The sequence below is a fragment of the Gordionus sp. m RMFG-2023 genome, chromosome 2 (assembly GCF_954871325.1).
Source record: "Gordionus sp. m RMFG-2023 chromosome 2, tfGorSpeb1-WG-v2, whole genome shotgun sequence".
In the NCBI taxonomy this organism is placed as follows: domain Eukaryota; kingdom Metazoa; phylum Nematomorpha; class Gordioida; order Chordodea; family Parachordodidae; genus Gordionus; species Gordionus sp. m RMFG-2023.
In genome coordinates this window covers 52,851,707-52,869,989 of record NC_088776.1, presented here as the reverse complement: position 1 = coordinate 52,869,989, position 18,283 = coordinate 52,851,707, and the positions used below count along the sequence as shown (strand labels likewise).

Here is an 18,283-nt window from a genome sequence, read left to right as displayed (position 1 = left end):
CACGTGATTATTAGTATCGTTATGCATGTTACGCGCATGATAATGGAGGTTGTGTTGGATGGAAGTTGAAAACTCTTGTCTTAAACTAAAAATATGAAATGTTAAGATATTATTTTGAGACTCGTCCACTAACCAAATAAGTTTGATGCCCTTATTCCCATAAATGAAATCTAACTCAATAGTCTATATAAAACATTTTCACGTGATTATTATTCCTAAGACATGATTACATTTTTGGTACAAATAAAATAGGGCCCAAATAATATCAATAAAAAAATTCAAGAATATTTTTGATTTTTGCCTTAATCACCCTGCATTCACAGTTACCGCAAATTCGCGGCTAAGAGTAGAAAAATACAGTATATTTTATATACTTGTGCCGCAAATTAGCGCTAACTGTGAATGCAGGGTTAATCCGTAAATCAAAATATTATTACATTAATTATTACAAAACAACAAACGAACCGTCTTATAAGCTAAGAAAGAAAAGAAAGAAAAAATGTAATATAAAACGAATTCATGTATACATATATTCTTTTCTATTTATTTTTTTAGACCAGGGGATCTGTTCCCGTATTTTGGAGCCAAACTCCTAATTTGAAGTACAAGCCGCAGACCGTTATTAGTGAGAGCCATGACCAGGTTTCATTTTGATTGATATAATTGAATAAATTATGGCATTTAAGTTTTTTTTAGTAACAGTGACTTTTTAAAAAATATTTTCATATTCTTTTGATAACACGTGACCAAAAAATTCTATATAATAATTATAAATACTATATACTTAGTAACAGTGACTTTTTAAAAAATATTTTCATATTCTTTTGATAACACGTGACCAAAAAATTCTTTATAATAATTATAAATACTATATACTTATTCAATTTTGTATGCAATAGTTATCCGGGTTCACCAAACATATGTCTCGTCAAATCAGTCATTACGGCAAACAAGTCATTATAAATTTGGTAATTTTTATTATTTTTCTTTTTTTGTCGTGCTGAGGCGAAATACCATGTAACGGTTACATTTGTTCCTAGCGATTTACCATATTTAAGGAATTGTTACGTTGGTGAATTAATCATAATTTAAATATCTCGAATTTTAAAATCCATCCAGTCATCCGTTTATTTTTAGAAAAGTGTTAGGAAGAACCTCACGTCCTTTGAGTCAATTCCAAAAACTAACATTACATTTTAAAAAAATTAATAACGTTAGGCTCGCAATAGTCAAAAATGGTTAAGAATAATAGCTAAAATGGAGGAAAAACAACTAGACACATTCTTCATATTTTAAAACTTACATTTTATTTTATCGTTGAGGAATCGTCGCATTTTCTATTATTAGGTCCACCAATCCTAAACATTTTATAAAAAGGCTTATTTAGAAAATGAGGTACATAATACCTAAACATTTTATAAAAATATTATTTTTATTTTCAAATCATAAAATTTATAAGAGCTTATTAATGAAAAGGCAAGAGGCTTTTCTCATACACTTAATATATTTGGAACCAACTTGTTATAAGTGATATATTTTTTTCCAAATTACAAATTTTTAAGAGTTTCTTATTGAAAAAGGCAAAATAATAAGGCTTTTCTCATATGCTGAATATATTTATCATTTTTTTTATTTCAAATTTAAAATTTTTGAAAGCTTCTTATATAAAAAAAGCAAGGTGTTTATAATGTGTCCCTGTTCTGTTACTTCCCGGTCTTCAATATACTTTTTTAGTTAAACGTAACAGATGATTTAAACGAATTTTAAAATGATGATATTAAGAATTTTTTTTTAGTTTTAGAGAAAACCCCTAATCACATCAGATTGGTGTACAAATACCTCAGTCCTAGGCTTAAATGTAAAATTCTTTATATTTTATCTAAATATTTTCAGTATTAGGTTAGCACGAATCTAATTTCATAGAGTTTTAAAAAAAAATATACTATTTTGAAAAACAATAAATTATAGCTAGACGACACCGGATCGGAGGGAGATTTATCCAAAGCGTTCCGCAAAGCGGTCGAAGACGGATCCTCACAATTAATCAAGTTAGTTTTATAAAAAAAATATTTTTGTTAATATTTACTTACTTAAATATTGTTTTTATATTTATTTACATTTTTGCCCTAGGATTATTTTTTATCTTTATCGTGTGTACATTTTTTTAAACTCCCTCTTTTTATTAAAATACACTGGAAAAGGCAATTTACGACCCAATTTTGTGGTCATGCCTGCTCTGAGCACGAACCCTGAGCACAGACCCGAGGTTCAGACCCGGTACAAAAACCCATTATTTTTAAAATAAATAATAAAGAATTTTATTTAAAGAATATTATTATTTTATAAAAAGTAAATCTATATTATATATATCAATTTTGTGTAAATTTGTGAAATCATTATTTAGGCTCTGCATACATAGGAGAACACAAATCATGTCAAAATTTTGTTCTACCATTAGGGGAAATGTGCCATAAATGGCCATGTTTGAAGACTGGCCTCCACCCTTTAACTTTTTATCTATTGGACCGATTTCTCTCAAAATTGGTCAAAATGTGTATATGTTAATAATACTAATTAAATTAGTGTATAATTAATTTTTATATACCTAAAAATTGAAGAAATATATAAGATTGGTCTTTTGCAAGTATTTCATATTTATAATATAATTCTTAAATAATATGTTATAGCCAGTAAATACATTTCAGCGAAACTTTTATCGCGGAACACTTTTTCGCGAATGGATTTTATGGCGAAACTTTTATCGCGAATCCATAATAGCAAATACTATTCCGCGAATACAATATAGCGAAACAAATATCGCGAATTTTTTATAGCGAAACCTTTAAAGCGAATACATTACCGCGAATACAATATCGCGAAACAACTATCGCGAAGATATTATAGCGATAATTGCTAATAATGACTAATTTATTTCGAAACATTTTTTTATAATTATATTAATTGAATAATATTTTTTAAAAAATAGGATTGTGACGATTTTGCACTCAATTTTGAATTATCTCATATGATATTTATGCCTATATAGAACTCTTATGCTGAAAGATAGGCCTTCCCCCTTATAACACTTAACTCATTTTGCCCCGGTTTCACATGTATTTTAATTTCATTTTATTTGAAAATAATGAGTAAAATTGCTTACAAATTGAGTAGAAGCGTTTAGCGGTGTTTTCATAAAAACATTGTTATTTAAATGAACTGGCATAATTTTTTAAAAATGGTGAAAACTATTTTACGTTTTTTAATTTTTTTATATTGTTTAGTTATACTTGTGAAATAAGCAAAAATATAAAACTAAAATAACTTATTATCAAATGATTTATTTCCATAATAATTTTTTGGAAAAAAACAGATGGAAGGGGGAATGAAAATATAGTTTTTATTTTTTAATAAGGATAAATATTTATAAATAAAAAAACGGATGTAAAATAAAGTTATTTATAGTATAAATATTATAAATATATTATTATTTTTTGAATTCCATCTGGGAAAATAATTTTTTATAGCTTAACATTTTATTTTTTAGTGATTTTTAAAAAATATCAAAAAGTAAATCAATTTTTAACTAAAAAATAAAGAATATACATTATTATATTCTAATTCTAAATAGATTTTTTTTTCATTTTTATTTTATAAAATAAATTTAAAATTTTTATATTTAATATGTTTTCTGAGGATCATTTTCTATTGGTCAGATAATGATGACCAATCTATGCCATCTTCTCCAATTAATGAATCCTCATTTTTGTCTCAATCAACTATAGGACAAGAATTGGTAGATTCTTTTTCTGAAGAAGCCTCATCGTCATCATCCATAGCAATAGACATTAGGAATTCATTTACGATGACTCCTAATAAGACACGCAAAAAATGTAATTTATGCCCAAGTGTATACAAATTTTTAACTTCCCAAAGTAACAATAATTTTAAATTTTTGTTTTAAATATTTCTTGAACCGGCCTGAACCAACGGCTTAAACCTATCCTGAGCCGGCTTGAGAAAGAAAAAATTTAGCTTTTTAACTAATTAGTGCTCAGGCTAGTTCTGAGCATGGTTTGACAGATATTTTTTAAAAATTCCTGTACTAATTTATGAATTATATTTTATATATTTAGTGAATTAGAAAAAACATCTCAAATCGGTGCATCCTAACATATTTAAACAGATGTCACACTCACAGGGTTCCATTTATGACTCGATGCCGGGGATGAGAAAGCTTTTATCGCATGAAAATTTGATGATAAATAAACTCATCTTAATTTTCTTAATAAAAACTAATAGTTCCTTTAACATATAACCCAGCCTTTAAGAGGATATTCTATTATACAAATAAGAATATCAAGCTCTGGTGTAGGCAAACAAAAAATAACCCAAGTAATGTCTATAATTTTGCAAAAAATTATTTAATTGATAAATTAAAAAATAAAAGTAATATGATATCCTTAAGTAGAGATTTATGGACTGCTAATAATAGCACAACCTACTGTACTATTACTTTCCATTATATTGATAACAATTGGGATATTGTAAATAGGATTTTAGATATTATTTTGTTTCCTCACCCACACACTAGAGATAATATCTGCAAAATTGTTTTAGGAAAACGATCAGCAATTCCTCTCCACCAATCTAATATATTTGTGATTTCGGGCGCGAGTGGTTCATTGAGGTATGTCGTTAATTGATTATTATCATTAGTGCCATTTGATGCTCCTTTTCTAAATATGGATAAATTTAAAATATCAAAGATTATGGATTTATAATAGAACATTTAACAAATATACCTTTTTTTCAATCCCTGCAATATTGAAATAGTTTTAGAATTCGAGATATTGTTATTAATATCAAAATTATACGCATCTGGCTCTGACGTATATTTTGCAAAGTTTATTTTAAATATATCTAAATATTTATCTGCAACGTCATCCTTTAGATTTGTAATCAGGGTATTTTTGATCCTTGGATCAAGTAACGACGCTGCGTAATTATATGGAGTGAATATATTATGACTATATTCTTCAGCTTTCTTTAACATAATAGTGGCTGCTTCTTTTATTGACAAATTTGAATATGCCACGGTATGATTTTTTAAATTCTCCAATATATCATTGAAGAATAATAGGGTCATCCCGATTGTGGGAGAATGAGTGGATATTTCTACTGTTATTTGATAAAAGGGTAGAAAAAATTATTCCAACTCTAGGAAGAACGAGTATTCATCAGAAGTTGGGGTAATATCCTCCCCTATTATACCTTGATCGCTCAGTTCATGAATTGAATCAATATTCTAGATAGATAAATATTAAGAAAAAGAATAAAATATACAATAATTATTTTATATACTTAGCAAATTAGAAAAACATCTCAAATCAATGCATCCTAACCTATTTAAACAGATGTCACACTCACAGGGTTCCATTTATGACTCGATGCCGGGGATGAGAAAGCTTTTATCGCATGAAAATTTGATGATAAATAAACTCATCTTAATTTTCTTAATAAAAACTAATAGTTCCTTTAACATAATAGATAACCCAGCTTTTAAGAGGATATTCTATTATACAAATAAGAATATCAAGCTGTGGTGTAGGCAAACAATAAAAAAAAACCTAGGTGATGTCTATAATTTTGCAAAAAATAATTTAATAAAAGTAATATGATATCCTTAAGTACAGATTTATGGACTGCTAATAATAGCACGTCCTACTGTGCTATTACTTTCCATTATATTGATAACAATTGGGATATTGTAAATAGGATTTTAGATATTATTTTGTTTCCTCATCCACACACTGGAGATAATATCTGCAAAATTGTTTTATCATCATTAGAAGATTTTAAATTAAGTGATAAAATAATATCAATAACACACGATAACGGATCAAATGAGATCAAGGCAGTACAACTCTGCAAGAGTATTATCAAACCCATTACTCGAAAATTTTATATGGGCATTGCTGCATGGCCCACATCATTAATTTAGGAAAAATAGAAAATATAGTTAATAAATTACATAGCTCACTCAAATTTATGCAATCTTATAAAGCCATATGTGGGGCTACATTAATACCTTTAGCTGTTAAAACCAGATAAAACAGCAAGTACCTCATGATATCCGCCATTAATAAGGTAATAATTATTATTGTATATTTTATTCTTTTTCTTAATATTTATCTATCTAGAATATTGATTCAATTCATGAACTGAGCGATCAAGGTATAATAGGGGAGGATATTACCCCAACTCCTGATGAATACTCGTTCTTCCTAGAGTTGGAAGAATTTCTTCTACCCTTTTATCAAATAACAGTAGAAATATCCAATCATTCTCCCACAATCGGGATGACCCTTTATTCTTCAATGATATATTGGAGAATTTAAAAAATCATACCGTGGCATATTCAAATTTGTCAATAAAAGAAACAGCCACTATTATGTTAAAGAAAGCTGAAGAATATAGTCATAATATATTCACTCCATATAATTACGCAGCGTCGTTACTTGATCCTAGGATCAAAAATACCCTGATTACAAATCTAAAGGATGACGTTGCAGATAAATATTTAGATATATTTAAAATAAACTTTGCAAAATATACGTCAGAGCCAGATGCGTATAATTTTGATATTAATAACAATATCTCGAATTCTAAAACTTTCAATATTGCAGGGATTGAAAAAAAGGTATATTTGTTAAATGTTATATTATAAATCCATAATCTTTGATATTTTAAATTTATCCATATTGAGAAAAGGAGCATCAAATTGCACTAATGATAATAATCAATTAACGACATACCTCAATGAACCACTCGCGCCCGAAATCACAAATATATTAGATTGGTGGAGAGGAAATGCTGATTGCTTTCCTAAAACAATTTTGCAGATATTATCTCCAGTGTGTGGGTGAGGAAACAAAATAATATCTAAAATCCTATTTACAATATCCCAATTGTTATCAATATAATAGAAAGTAATAGCACAGTAGGACGTGCTATTATTAGCAGTCCATAAATCTGTACTTAAGGATATCATATTACTTTTATTTTTTAATTTATCAATTAAATTATTTTTTGCAAAATTATAGACATTACCTAGGTTTTTTTTATTGTTTGCCTACACCACAGCTTGATATTCTTATTTGTATAATAGAATATCCTCTTAAAAGCTGGGTTATCTATTATGTTAAAGGAACTATTAGTTTTTATTAAGAAAATTAAGATGAGTTTATTTATCATCAAATTTTCATGCGATAAAAGCTTTCTCATGCCCGGCATCGAGTCATAAATGGAACCCTGTGAGTGTGGCATCTCTTTAAATATGTTAGGATGCACCGATTTGAGATGTTTTTTCAAATTCGCTAAATATATAAAATATAATTCATAAATTAGTACAGGAAGTTTTTAATAAATAATATTTTTCGGTCTAAACCGTGCTCAGAACTAGCCTGATCACTAATTATGTTAAAAAGCTAAATTTTTTCTTTCTCAAGCCGGCTCAGGATAGGTTTAAGCCGTTGGTTCAGGCCGGCTCAAGAAATATTTAAAACAAAAATTTAAAATTATTGTTACTTTGGGAAGTTGAAAATTTGTATACACTTGGGCATAAATTACATTTTTTGCGTGTCTTATTAGGAGTCATCGTAAATGAATTCTTAATGTCTATTGCTATGGATGATGACTATGAGGCTTCTTCAGAAAAAGAATCTACCAATTCTTGTCCTATAGTTGATTGAGACAAAAATGAGGATTCATTAATTGTAGAAGATGGCATAGATTGGTCATCATTATCTGACCAATGAAAATGATCCTCAGAAAACATATTAAATATAAAAATTTTAAATTTATTTTATAAAATATGAAAATGAAAAAAAAATCTATCTAAAATTAGAATATAATAATGTATATTCTTTATTTTTTAGTTAAAAATTGATTTACTTTTTGATATTTTTTAAAAATCACTAAAAAATAAAATGTTAAGCTTTAAAAAATTTTTTCCCAGATGGAATTCAAAAAATAATAATATATTTATAATATTTATACTATAAATAACTTTATTTTACATCCGTTTTTTTATTTATAAATATTTATCCTTATTAAAAAATAAAAACTATATTTTCATTCCCCCTTCCATCTGTTTTTTTCCAAAAAATTATTATGGAAATAAATCATTTGATAATAAGTTATTTTAGTTTTATATTTTTGCTTATTTCACAAGTATAACTAAACAATATAAAAAAATTAAAAAACGTAAAATAGTTTTCACCATTTTTAAAAAATTATACCGGTTCATTTAAATAACAGTGTTTTTATGAAAACACCGCTAAACGCTTCTACTCAATTTGTAAGCAATTTTACTCATTATTTTCAAATAAAATGAAATTAAAATACATGTGAAACCGGGGCAAAATGAGTTAAGTGTTTATTTATTTACTCTTACATATCTTACACTTTTTTTTGGATAAGGGGGAAGGCCTATCTTTCAGCATAAGAGTTCTATATAAGGGCCATTCCACGTCAAATCGATCACGATTCGACCGACCCCTTTTAAAATTGTTAAAAATTTCTGGAATTATTTAGAAGGGTAAATAAATGAGAAAGCCGTTTATTTTAGCTCTCTAGCACACATGGTTCTCGAGATATAGGGGCTCATAGGTACAAAAAAGAGCCACTTTGGAATCTGTAAAATTTTTAAAAAGCTTATATCTCAAGAACTATTTATAGTAAAAAGATATATAATATATCATATTGTAGGTAAAAATAATCTCTAAAAGGCTATCAAAAAATAATAAAAATTGGCGCCAATTTGAATCTTTAACTTCCGGTTTATCTATAATGCTTTACCTGTATTTTTAAGCAAAAAAGGGAGTTTGTTTTCGAAATTTTTTTATTGCTTTTTATTTAGACACCTTTTATAAATATATATACGATGTCAAAACTTTGGCGACGCTATCGACTCCAAAAATTTAAAAAAATAATAGATGGCGCTTTATGAAATTACGGATTTTGGTTAAAATTTTGCTGCAAACTTATCAATAAACGGATATTTTCACTTTTTATACTAAAAATATTTTAAATTTCTATTAAATATACTAAATAAATTGAGGGGCAGTGTGGGTAAATGCCCATTAGACACTTAATAATGTAATATATTTCCAATAATAAAATCTTTTGTATAATTTTTTTATTATTCATTCATATTAATAATATAGAAATATAGAAATAGAGATAGACAATCATATTCATTCCATAATTTAAAATTTGTGAAATGTTATATTTAATATTTGCGATTCTGTTGAATTAGAATAAAATTTTGTTTCAATTTTATCCTGAGAAATTGGATAAAAAGCATGAAATTTTTGCGTCCCTGGTATAGTACGGGCTTTGTCGAATCTCTCTTTTAAAATTATTTGTTCTTTCTCATATTCATCTTCCATAATATAGGAGAACTCTATTCCTTAATAAAAAAATTATAATATATATATTAATAAATTATAAATCATATACCTTTTATATTTTCCTTAAAATAGGCAAAAAACTCTTTAGGAGAAGTTATTTGTTCTGAAGTAGGTCTTTGTAAACTTGCTCTAGCCACTAAACGCTTGACGGTACCTCCGACCCCGTCACAAGCTGATTTGCCATGAGATGTAGCCCAGAAATGCCACTCAGCTTTTATCTCGAAATCATATTCATGGTGGCAAAGATTGATTAAATTTTTCCGATTTTTATATTGAGCTGCTGCTCCATCTGAAAAATAGAAGAATTTTTTTGGCAGGCATTGAAATTTCTTTGTTAAGTATTGAACTAAATATTTTTGGAATATATGAACCGCAATTGTATTATGAACGAGAGATTCAGATATTATTACGAAACTTAAATGATTTAAATTATTAAGTGACTTGTAATAAATGACAAAAGGATGAATGGTAACTTGAGATTTATTCCAGTGAAACCCCTGTACTTCATCTTGAACCACAAAGGCATAATTTTCAGCAAAATCTGCCTGCACGATATATTCTCCTTCCTTTAAATTAATTTTAAGAGAATTCATGAATATTGTTTGCTGCTTTGTTATGAATGAGTGTAATAGTAAAATATTTAGCTTTTCGAAAAGCGTTTCTAAAAAATTAAAGGTTGATGAAGTGATAGTTAAAAGATCTGTACGATCTGTTGTTACCCATTGCTTGTAGGTAATATATTCGATATCAATTGAATATAATATTTCACTTATCATGGCCTTTAAATAAGAAGATCCAGGGCATTGAGCACAATCACCAAAAAAACATTTTGGTAATGCTGGATTACAAATTATTTTTGGTAATATATCCTTATATGTAATCTTAATTAAATCTTCTTTTAAAGTAATTTTGGGCAAACTCAACAGCATTAATTTTGTGTTTTGATGAATGGAGCAAACACATATTGAATGGGTACCACTACTGCCAACAAATACACAATTCTCGGGACGAAGATCACAAAATTTAGAGAATCCAATTTTAATATTTGAATGAATATCTTTAAATTTAAGATATAGCTCTCGTAAATTAATTAAAATTAATCTTTTTTGGACTTGAATCTTTTCACTGTTCTTTATTATGGTTACAAAATCCCTTTTCCCAGGCATCGATCTACTATATTGATCATTGTTATAAAAAGATTTGACAATATCAACGGTGGCGGCATCTATTGTTTTGCCGGGTTTAGGATTAGGTGTTGAAAAAAACCCCTTTTCTTTTATTAAATTTTTAGATTTTATCGCCATATGATATGAAATATTGAATTCTTCTATAATTCTTCTTACTGTCCAATTTGATGGTAATAATGTTAATAATCTATATTTGTTTGTTATCGAAAGCTGTGGGAAATTGATTTTTAAGGTATCGAGAATTTCATCGAATTTTTCATCATTTGATGAAGATAATGGTATAATTTTAGTCGCTAAAACTTTTTTCACGCTAGATATTTTTTTCTTTGGATATTTCTTTTCACGTAAGCGTTTTATTTTAATGGGAGATTCCCCAATTGATTGTAGGGATATATTAATGTTTTCAATTGCCTCTTGATTAACTATATGAGGAGGAGAATCAATATCATTGTCATTATAAGGAAGCTTTGCTAATTTTTGTCGGCATGAAGAGCATATTAGCATATTTAAATTGATTGGTAAATTTTTTTTGGTCATCCAAGGTTGAATCTTTCTTAGATTTTTGCGATAATATGCATGTTTTTGTAAATTAAATGGGTTACAACATCTTGATATTTTAATATTTGGTATATCCATCTTTTATATAGAATAAAATTTTATTTAATTTGAACCTAGAATATGGCTTGTTTAAAATTAATCTGATCGGAAAAAAAATTATATTAAACAGAAAGAGAGATTGTTTTAAACTTTTAATTTTTTAAAATATTATTATCGTAAAATATAATCGATAATATGTCTAATATAAATTCTTTTTTAATGCAGCTGTTATACAATATCGTTCCAAAAAGTCATTCGCTGTTATAGTAGTAAAGCAGAGATCTAAAATATGTAAAAAAATTTAAGGATGGTGGGGGGGGGAGCAGAACTGGAAAATTTTATCGCATTTCTTATAAATTTATAAATATTTTCATTTTTAGAAATAATATTTTTTTAAACATTAGCGCCATCTATTTTTTTTATTTACGATTTTTGATAAAAATGTATATTTTAGAAGAGTCAGCGTCGCCAAGGTTTTGACATCATACATATATTTATAAAAGGTGTCTAAATAAAAAGCAATAAAAAAATTTCGAAAACAAACTCCCTTTTTTGCTTAAAAATACAGGTAAAGCATTATAGGTAAACCGGAAGTTTAAGACTCAAATTGGCTTCAATTTTTATTTTATTTTGATAGTCCTTTAGAGATTTTATTTACCTACAATATGATATATTATATTATATTTTACTATAAATAGTTCTTGAGATATAAGCATTTTAAAAATTTTACAGATTCCAAATTGGCTCTTTTTTGTACCTATAAGCCCCTATATCTCAAGAACCAGGTGTGCTAGCGAGCTAAAATAAACGGCTTTCTCTTTTATTTCCCCTTCTAAATAATTCCAGAAATTTTTAACAATTTTAAAAGGGGTCGGTCGAAAATGGGCCTTTTTTGATCGATTTGACATTGAATGGCCCATAAGCATAAATATCATATGAGATAATTCAAAATTGAGTGCAAAATCGTCACAATCCTATTTTTTTAAAAAATATTATTCAATTAATATAATTATAAAAAAATGTTTCGAAATAAATTAGTCATTATTAGCAATTATCGCTATAATATCTTCTCGATAGTTGTTACGCGATATTGTATTCGCGGTAATGTATTCGCTTTAAAGGTTTCGCTATATATGTTTCGCTATATTGTATTCGCGGAATAGTATTTGCTATTATGGATTCGCGATAAAAGTTTCGCCATAAAATCCATTCGCGAAAAAGTGTTCCGCGATAAAAGTTTCGCTGAAATGTATTTACTGGCTATAACATATTATTTAAGAATTATATTATAAATATGAAATACTTGCAAAAGACCAATCTTATATATTTCTTCAATTTTTAGGTATATAAAAATTAATTATACACTAATTTAATTAGTATTATTAACATATACACATTTTGACCAATTTTGAGAGAAATCGGTCCAATAGATAAAAAGTTAAAGGGTGGTGGCCAGCTCAACATGGCCATTTATAGCACATTTCCGCTAATGGTAGAACAAAATTTTAACATGATTTGTGTTCTCCTATGTATGCAGAGCCTAAATAATGATTTCACAAATTTACACAAAATTGATATATATAATATAGATTTAGTTTTTATAAAATAATAATATTCTTTAAATAAAATTCTTTATTATTTTTTTAAAAATAATGGGTTTTTGCGCCGGGTCGGAACCCCGGGTCTGGGCTCTACACAACCAACCAATTAACAACACAACACTATATATGGCTTTCCGTGTTTTCTTTTAATCGCGAATTTTTTATACTTTTGGATTCTTTACTAAGGGTTTCATTAATTAAAAACTATATGGTTAGATTCCTAAGATCTTTCTGAATTCGAGGGTATAATTAGATTCCCGAGAAGTATGGGAGAGGGGTTGGGTTTTTCCCCCAAACAAATCAATTTTGGAAAAATGATTTTTTTTATGATTGCCCCAAAACCTATATTTACTATTGCGTTTTTTTAAATATTTTCCTTATAAAAGGAACCCAATTTTATGTTTACAGGATCCTATGTTGTCAACAAAATTATATTAATAACCTTAAAAATAATTCTAGGTATTTTCAATTCGATTTTCACCGAGAATGTGCGCACATGCAGTACCATAGGCTGGATAAGTTAATGGAGTCCATCGACGAGGAACAAGATGCTATTGGGTTATTTTTTATATTTCTTTTCTTTCATTTATTATCAATCTACCCCTCCCTCAGATAATGTATATTTTATTCGTTATTTTTTCCCCTTATAAGTTTTTTTGACGAATGTTTAATCTTTCCCATTTAAATGCCTCTCGATTAATTATGTTGATTAAATTTTAAAATGCTTTGGTTTTACCCCGAAGAAATAAATTAAATATATTGTTTTAATCATGGATTATATGAGTGTTAAATAAATATATATAATATATGTTAGTTTTCGCGAGAGATGTTTTATGGTGATTTATGTTAGCGAGTACTTGTATTGATATTAAAGTTCTTTTGTTATTATGGGTTTAATGAAAAATTGTAAAAAAGAAGAAAAAGAATTATTATTATAATTATAAAAGTTTTTATATAAATTTATATGAAATAAAAAGAAAGACTTTGGTTTAAAATTCTTTATATAAAATAAATTCTGCAAGGGGAACCATATATTCCACAATTCTAAAAAAAACTAATAGCTCTCCCAAATTCTAATATTATCTATTCCAAACCAGATTTACTACATACATCATCCTAAATGAACTCTGTAATTAATTAAGAACACTCATCTTATACAAATTTTTACAGCAACCCTTCCTCTCCGCTTTTTTAACTTTTTTCTTTTCTTGTTTCTATTTTTTTCTTCATGTTTCTGTTTACAGTAACCATATTTTTGTCGATTTTTAAAATAATTCGATATGAATTTACATAAAATTATTATTTTAATCCATAAAATTCAGATATTTCGCTCACATTCCTTCCAAAAATATTCTAAAACTACAAAATGGTGTATTCAGGACGAATTGCGCTGATTGCTTAGATAGAACAAATGTTGTTCAAAGCCTTTTGGGTAGAAGAGTTTTGGATAAACAATTGAAAGTAATAGTATATTACACTCAGAAAACTATTCTAAGTGTTCATTGCTAGCTGTTTTGAGTGTGTTCTTATATTTTTAAAATTTTTTACAGGTTTTCATTAAATTATTATTTTGCATATTTTTTTTTTACTTTAAAGAAATTGTCAATAAGATTAATGAGTGTTTTAGGCAACCGTTACCCTTCCAAGTTTCACTCGGTTCATTCATATAACTCCATTTGATAAGAGATAGAGGCTCGAGGGTAATTTGTAAGGCCAAAATATTTTAAATGGCTACTATAATCTAATAAATGAATTTTTTTAATTTATTTTGTATTTTTCGACGAAAGCTTTTGGGAATCATTGGAGAAAATAGCGATATAACTCAGCACACAGATCTCAATACTTTGTTTCAAAATGGTTTAATAATTAAATAATATCGTGATTTTTCTTTTTCTTCCCTACTTCATAATTTCAAATTTATGACATTATTAATGGGGAAGGGGGATAATTAAACATTGATAAGTTTTTTTTTACTTTGGAGTTTAATTTATGTCGTATAAAATTGATAAAGAAAATCGCAGCTGACACGCCAATCAAGTCGAAAGGAAAAAGTTAGAGCGAAATCCTGACTGGTTTGAAATTCGCCTTTTTTTTAACATTGACGATCATATTTTGATTATAATTTTCGAATATATGTCGATCCAATCTTAACCGTTAAACCCGTATTAACTGTTATTATTTGAGAATCGAACTTGAACCGTTAAAATTTTGCTGCCCGAACTTGAGTCGACCTTCTAAAAAGGTCTGAACCTATTTGAACCATGATATCCTAACTTCTTAACCATTATTAATTATCAGTTACCAAATTTTAGATATTTTTTTGTATATTGCTATATGGCTGTGTTAGCTTACCCAAGTAGGGCGCTCAGAAATGGCAGAATCTTATTCCAGAATGTATAGAGTGCCTATACTGAATTTCAACAATTTATATTGTATAAATTTTAAAAAAATACACAAAAACGTGTGCCTATTATTCTCCTAATAAATAAATCCACATAATTTGAATATTTTTTTAAAAAAAATTTATTTTCTATGAAAGAAGAAAAAAAATGTCTGAAGCATGATATGCAATTATATAATAATAATAAAAAGAGAAAAACAACATGTGGATTCTTAAAATATTTTTATAGGTTATTCATGATTGTATTTGGGGTAATTTGTAATGATAACCATTCAATTTAATTATTTTTCACAATCAGAGACCTGCAGAGGTATTATTTGCACGGCCCAGCCCAGATATTTTTAAAATATATTGAATTTATTTTTAATTTTTATAGCTATATTTAAAAAAATGAAAATACGGCCTGGCCCATGTACCCGGGTTGGGCTTAGGGCCGGGCCTTCAGATCTCTGATCAAAATATTTATTAGAGTTATGCGTCTGCCAAATTTGATTCACATTTCCCCGTCGTATAATTAGACATTAAGAGCCCAGATTAAAACATTGATCCTATCTGGATAATCATCCAACAGAGCCTGACTTAATAATCTTCGGGGTTTTAACTTCCGGTTTTATTTGTCAGGAAATGCATAACTATAGAAGTTTACTATTTTTTAAAACTATGAATAGCTACATGATGTGTATTGTATAAAAACGTTATTAAAAGAGATTTCTTCCAAATTAAACTATATTACCACTATTTTTTTAACATTTTGGTACTACTATATTCAGACCATTCGGGATTTAGCACTAGCTTATGAAAAATACATATAAAGACACTGATCTTAAAAAGAATATTTATTTATTATCTTATTTAAGAATGGACCGAAAACGCCAATATCTGCTCATGGCAATATGCTGGCTCCGGGGCTTTAAAAACGGATTTCACTAGGTAAAAAATTTTTTTTTAGCCACGGTTAAGCCAGGGTTGCGAGAGATTTAGAAATTTTGAGACCAGATATCAATATATGGGCGACACATCAAAATATGAACCCAGGGCTCGAACCTCTTTCAGAATATTGGTTTCGATTAAGTTCCTTTCGAAATTTCTGCTAAATCGAGTTTCGAATTTCTGAACCCTAATTGGGTTCACAACCTTGGGTTAAACTGAGAGACTAGCTATCTTTAAAGTTTAATTCTCTTACCACATTATGCCTTATGAAAATTGTAATAGTTATCATGTGTTCCTTCATTTAGCCATTTTTTTAAAAAAATGGATAATTACTAAACATTTTTAAGTTAAAAAATCGCATATATTATAATGATTTTTTTATTTCAAATAAACAAGAACGGGTGAAAGAACTAAGTTAGGGTTGGCACGAGATGGTCTTAATTCAGCCATACGCTATTACAAAAATAATTTCGTTGACGGATTTTCTCAAGTTAAATATATTGTTTTATTCTTTTTAAAGAGATATTGTTATATACAAGATCACGTTTAATTTAAAACTCATCATATCAAACTAGGGGATCTAATTAAAGGGTAATAATTAAAATGCTTTTTAAGATAAATGCACAATCAGACAATAGGTCAAAATTTTATCTTTTATATCCTATGATATTTTTTAAGGCAAAACAATTTTTTTTGGTATCTTTTAGCATTGACACCAATCAATTTGTGTAATTCTTTGTTAATCAACAAATCACCCTAGTTTTTCCTTTAAAAAGAATCTTATTTATATTTAGAGGTATTATAAATATTACTCATCAAGACATATAGATTATATTTTTATGGCAAAATTTTAACAAAACTTTAAAAAAAACACAGGACGCCACTCACTTGTTGCTGGGAAATTTCGTGGTAGATAATTCTAACGAGTTCCCTTACATAAGCCCATTCAAAACAACCGATAAAGATTGGAAATACCTCGGTCTGCCCGTCATATTCATCGTATCCTTCACCATGGTTATTTTCACATTCCTTTTACCTTCCGGTTCGCTAAAAGATTATTATAATATTTATTGTACCGATTTAACTTTAAATTAGAGTACTCTTTTTCACCCTGAGCAAATTTAGAAAATTTTAATGAATTTTAGTCACATGGAAGAGGGGAGGAACATGTTTCCCAAAATGGAATTATGTTATTTTTTTTAACTTGAACTTGATCTCCCTAATAGTTGGATAATGGGTAAAAATAGGCCCTAATTAAATTCGCTAGGCATTGCGGAACAAGTTAATTTGCGCTATATTCTAAAAAAAAATCTCGATGCTGAGATAATTATTTTCGCATAAAAACTAGGTTCTCCGGCTAAAAATGGATCAATACAATGCTCCCTAAAGCCTTCCCTTTTTTCTCCTATACTGTTCCCAAATTAATATAAATCATTTTCCACCGAGTTAATTCTTCCTTGCCCAAATCTAAGAGATTGATAATAATGGTTAGTCAGAGGCAAATAGGTTTTTTTTTCATTTATAAATTTCGCCATAAATTCATTTTTTATAAAAAAAAAATTATGTTAGCAAATTACGCCGACCAAATGATATATTACTCCTTTTGGATCATGATCTGTATGCTATCCTTATTCTTCATTTATTCCAATGGGCTTATATACGTGGACAGACCAAGATTAAATATACCTAAAGTCAAGAATGAATGAATGAAGAACTTAATGCGTGGAATTATTGCAAATGTGACACTGAATTTTAAAAACTAAATTTTTTTTTAACAATTGTACGTAAACCGAGTGCTACTTATTAACGTTATTAACAACATATTTTTTATTTATTACTATACTTACTTATTCAAGATTTATTCCCCCTGATTGTACCATTTTTTAATAAAACTTTCTATTCTTCTTTTCTTTAATGATTAATTTTTCTGTAAAAAATTATAGTAAAATTTACCTAATTCAAATCAAAATGTTTTATAACATATAAAGTTTTTTTTATCACAATTTTGATAGATTTTTTCATATAAATTATGGAATAAGGTAAATTTTTAAAAAAATTTTCATTTTTTTCCCAGAAATGTTACCCTCTTTTACA

At 27.7% G+C, this 18,283-nt stretch overlaps 1 protein-coding gene across 2 annotated transcripts in view; it reads left to right on the top strand.

Annotated features, from left to right (window-relative positions):
• The window catches only part of LOC135923932 (phosphatidylinositol-3-phosphatase SAC1-like), a 33,524-nt gene extending 15,249 nt beyond the window's left edge, over positions 1-18,275 (top strand). The window contains exons 9-18 of one of the 2 annotated variants that reach the window (XM_065458955.1): positions 556-642; positions 900-968; positions 1,969-2,048; positions 13,318-13,416; positions 14,181-14,319; positions 14,646-14,715; positions 16,117-16,189; positions 16,586-16,679; positions 17,066-17,231; positions 17,759-18,275. In XM_065458955.1, coding sequence (XP_065315027.1) covers positions 556-642; positions 900-968; positions 1,969-2,048; positions 13,318-13,416; positions 14,181-14,319; positions 14,646-14,715; positions 16,117-16,189; positions 16,586-16,679; positions 17,066-17,231; positions 17,759-17,895 — 1,014 coding nt within the window. In that variant the 3' untranslated portion in view covers positions 17,896-18,275. The remainder of the gene's footprint in view (positions 1-555; positions 643-899; positions 969-1,968; positions 2,049-13,317; positions 13,417-14,180; positions 14,320-14,645; positions 14,716-16,116; positions 16,190-16,585; positions 16,680-17,065; positions 17,232-17,758) is intronic. The other variant, XM_065458954.1, reaches the window with a different exon arrangement.
• Positions 18,276-18,283: the final 8 nt, after the last annotated feature.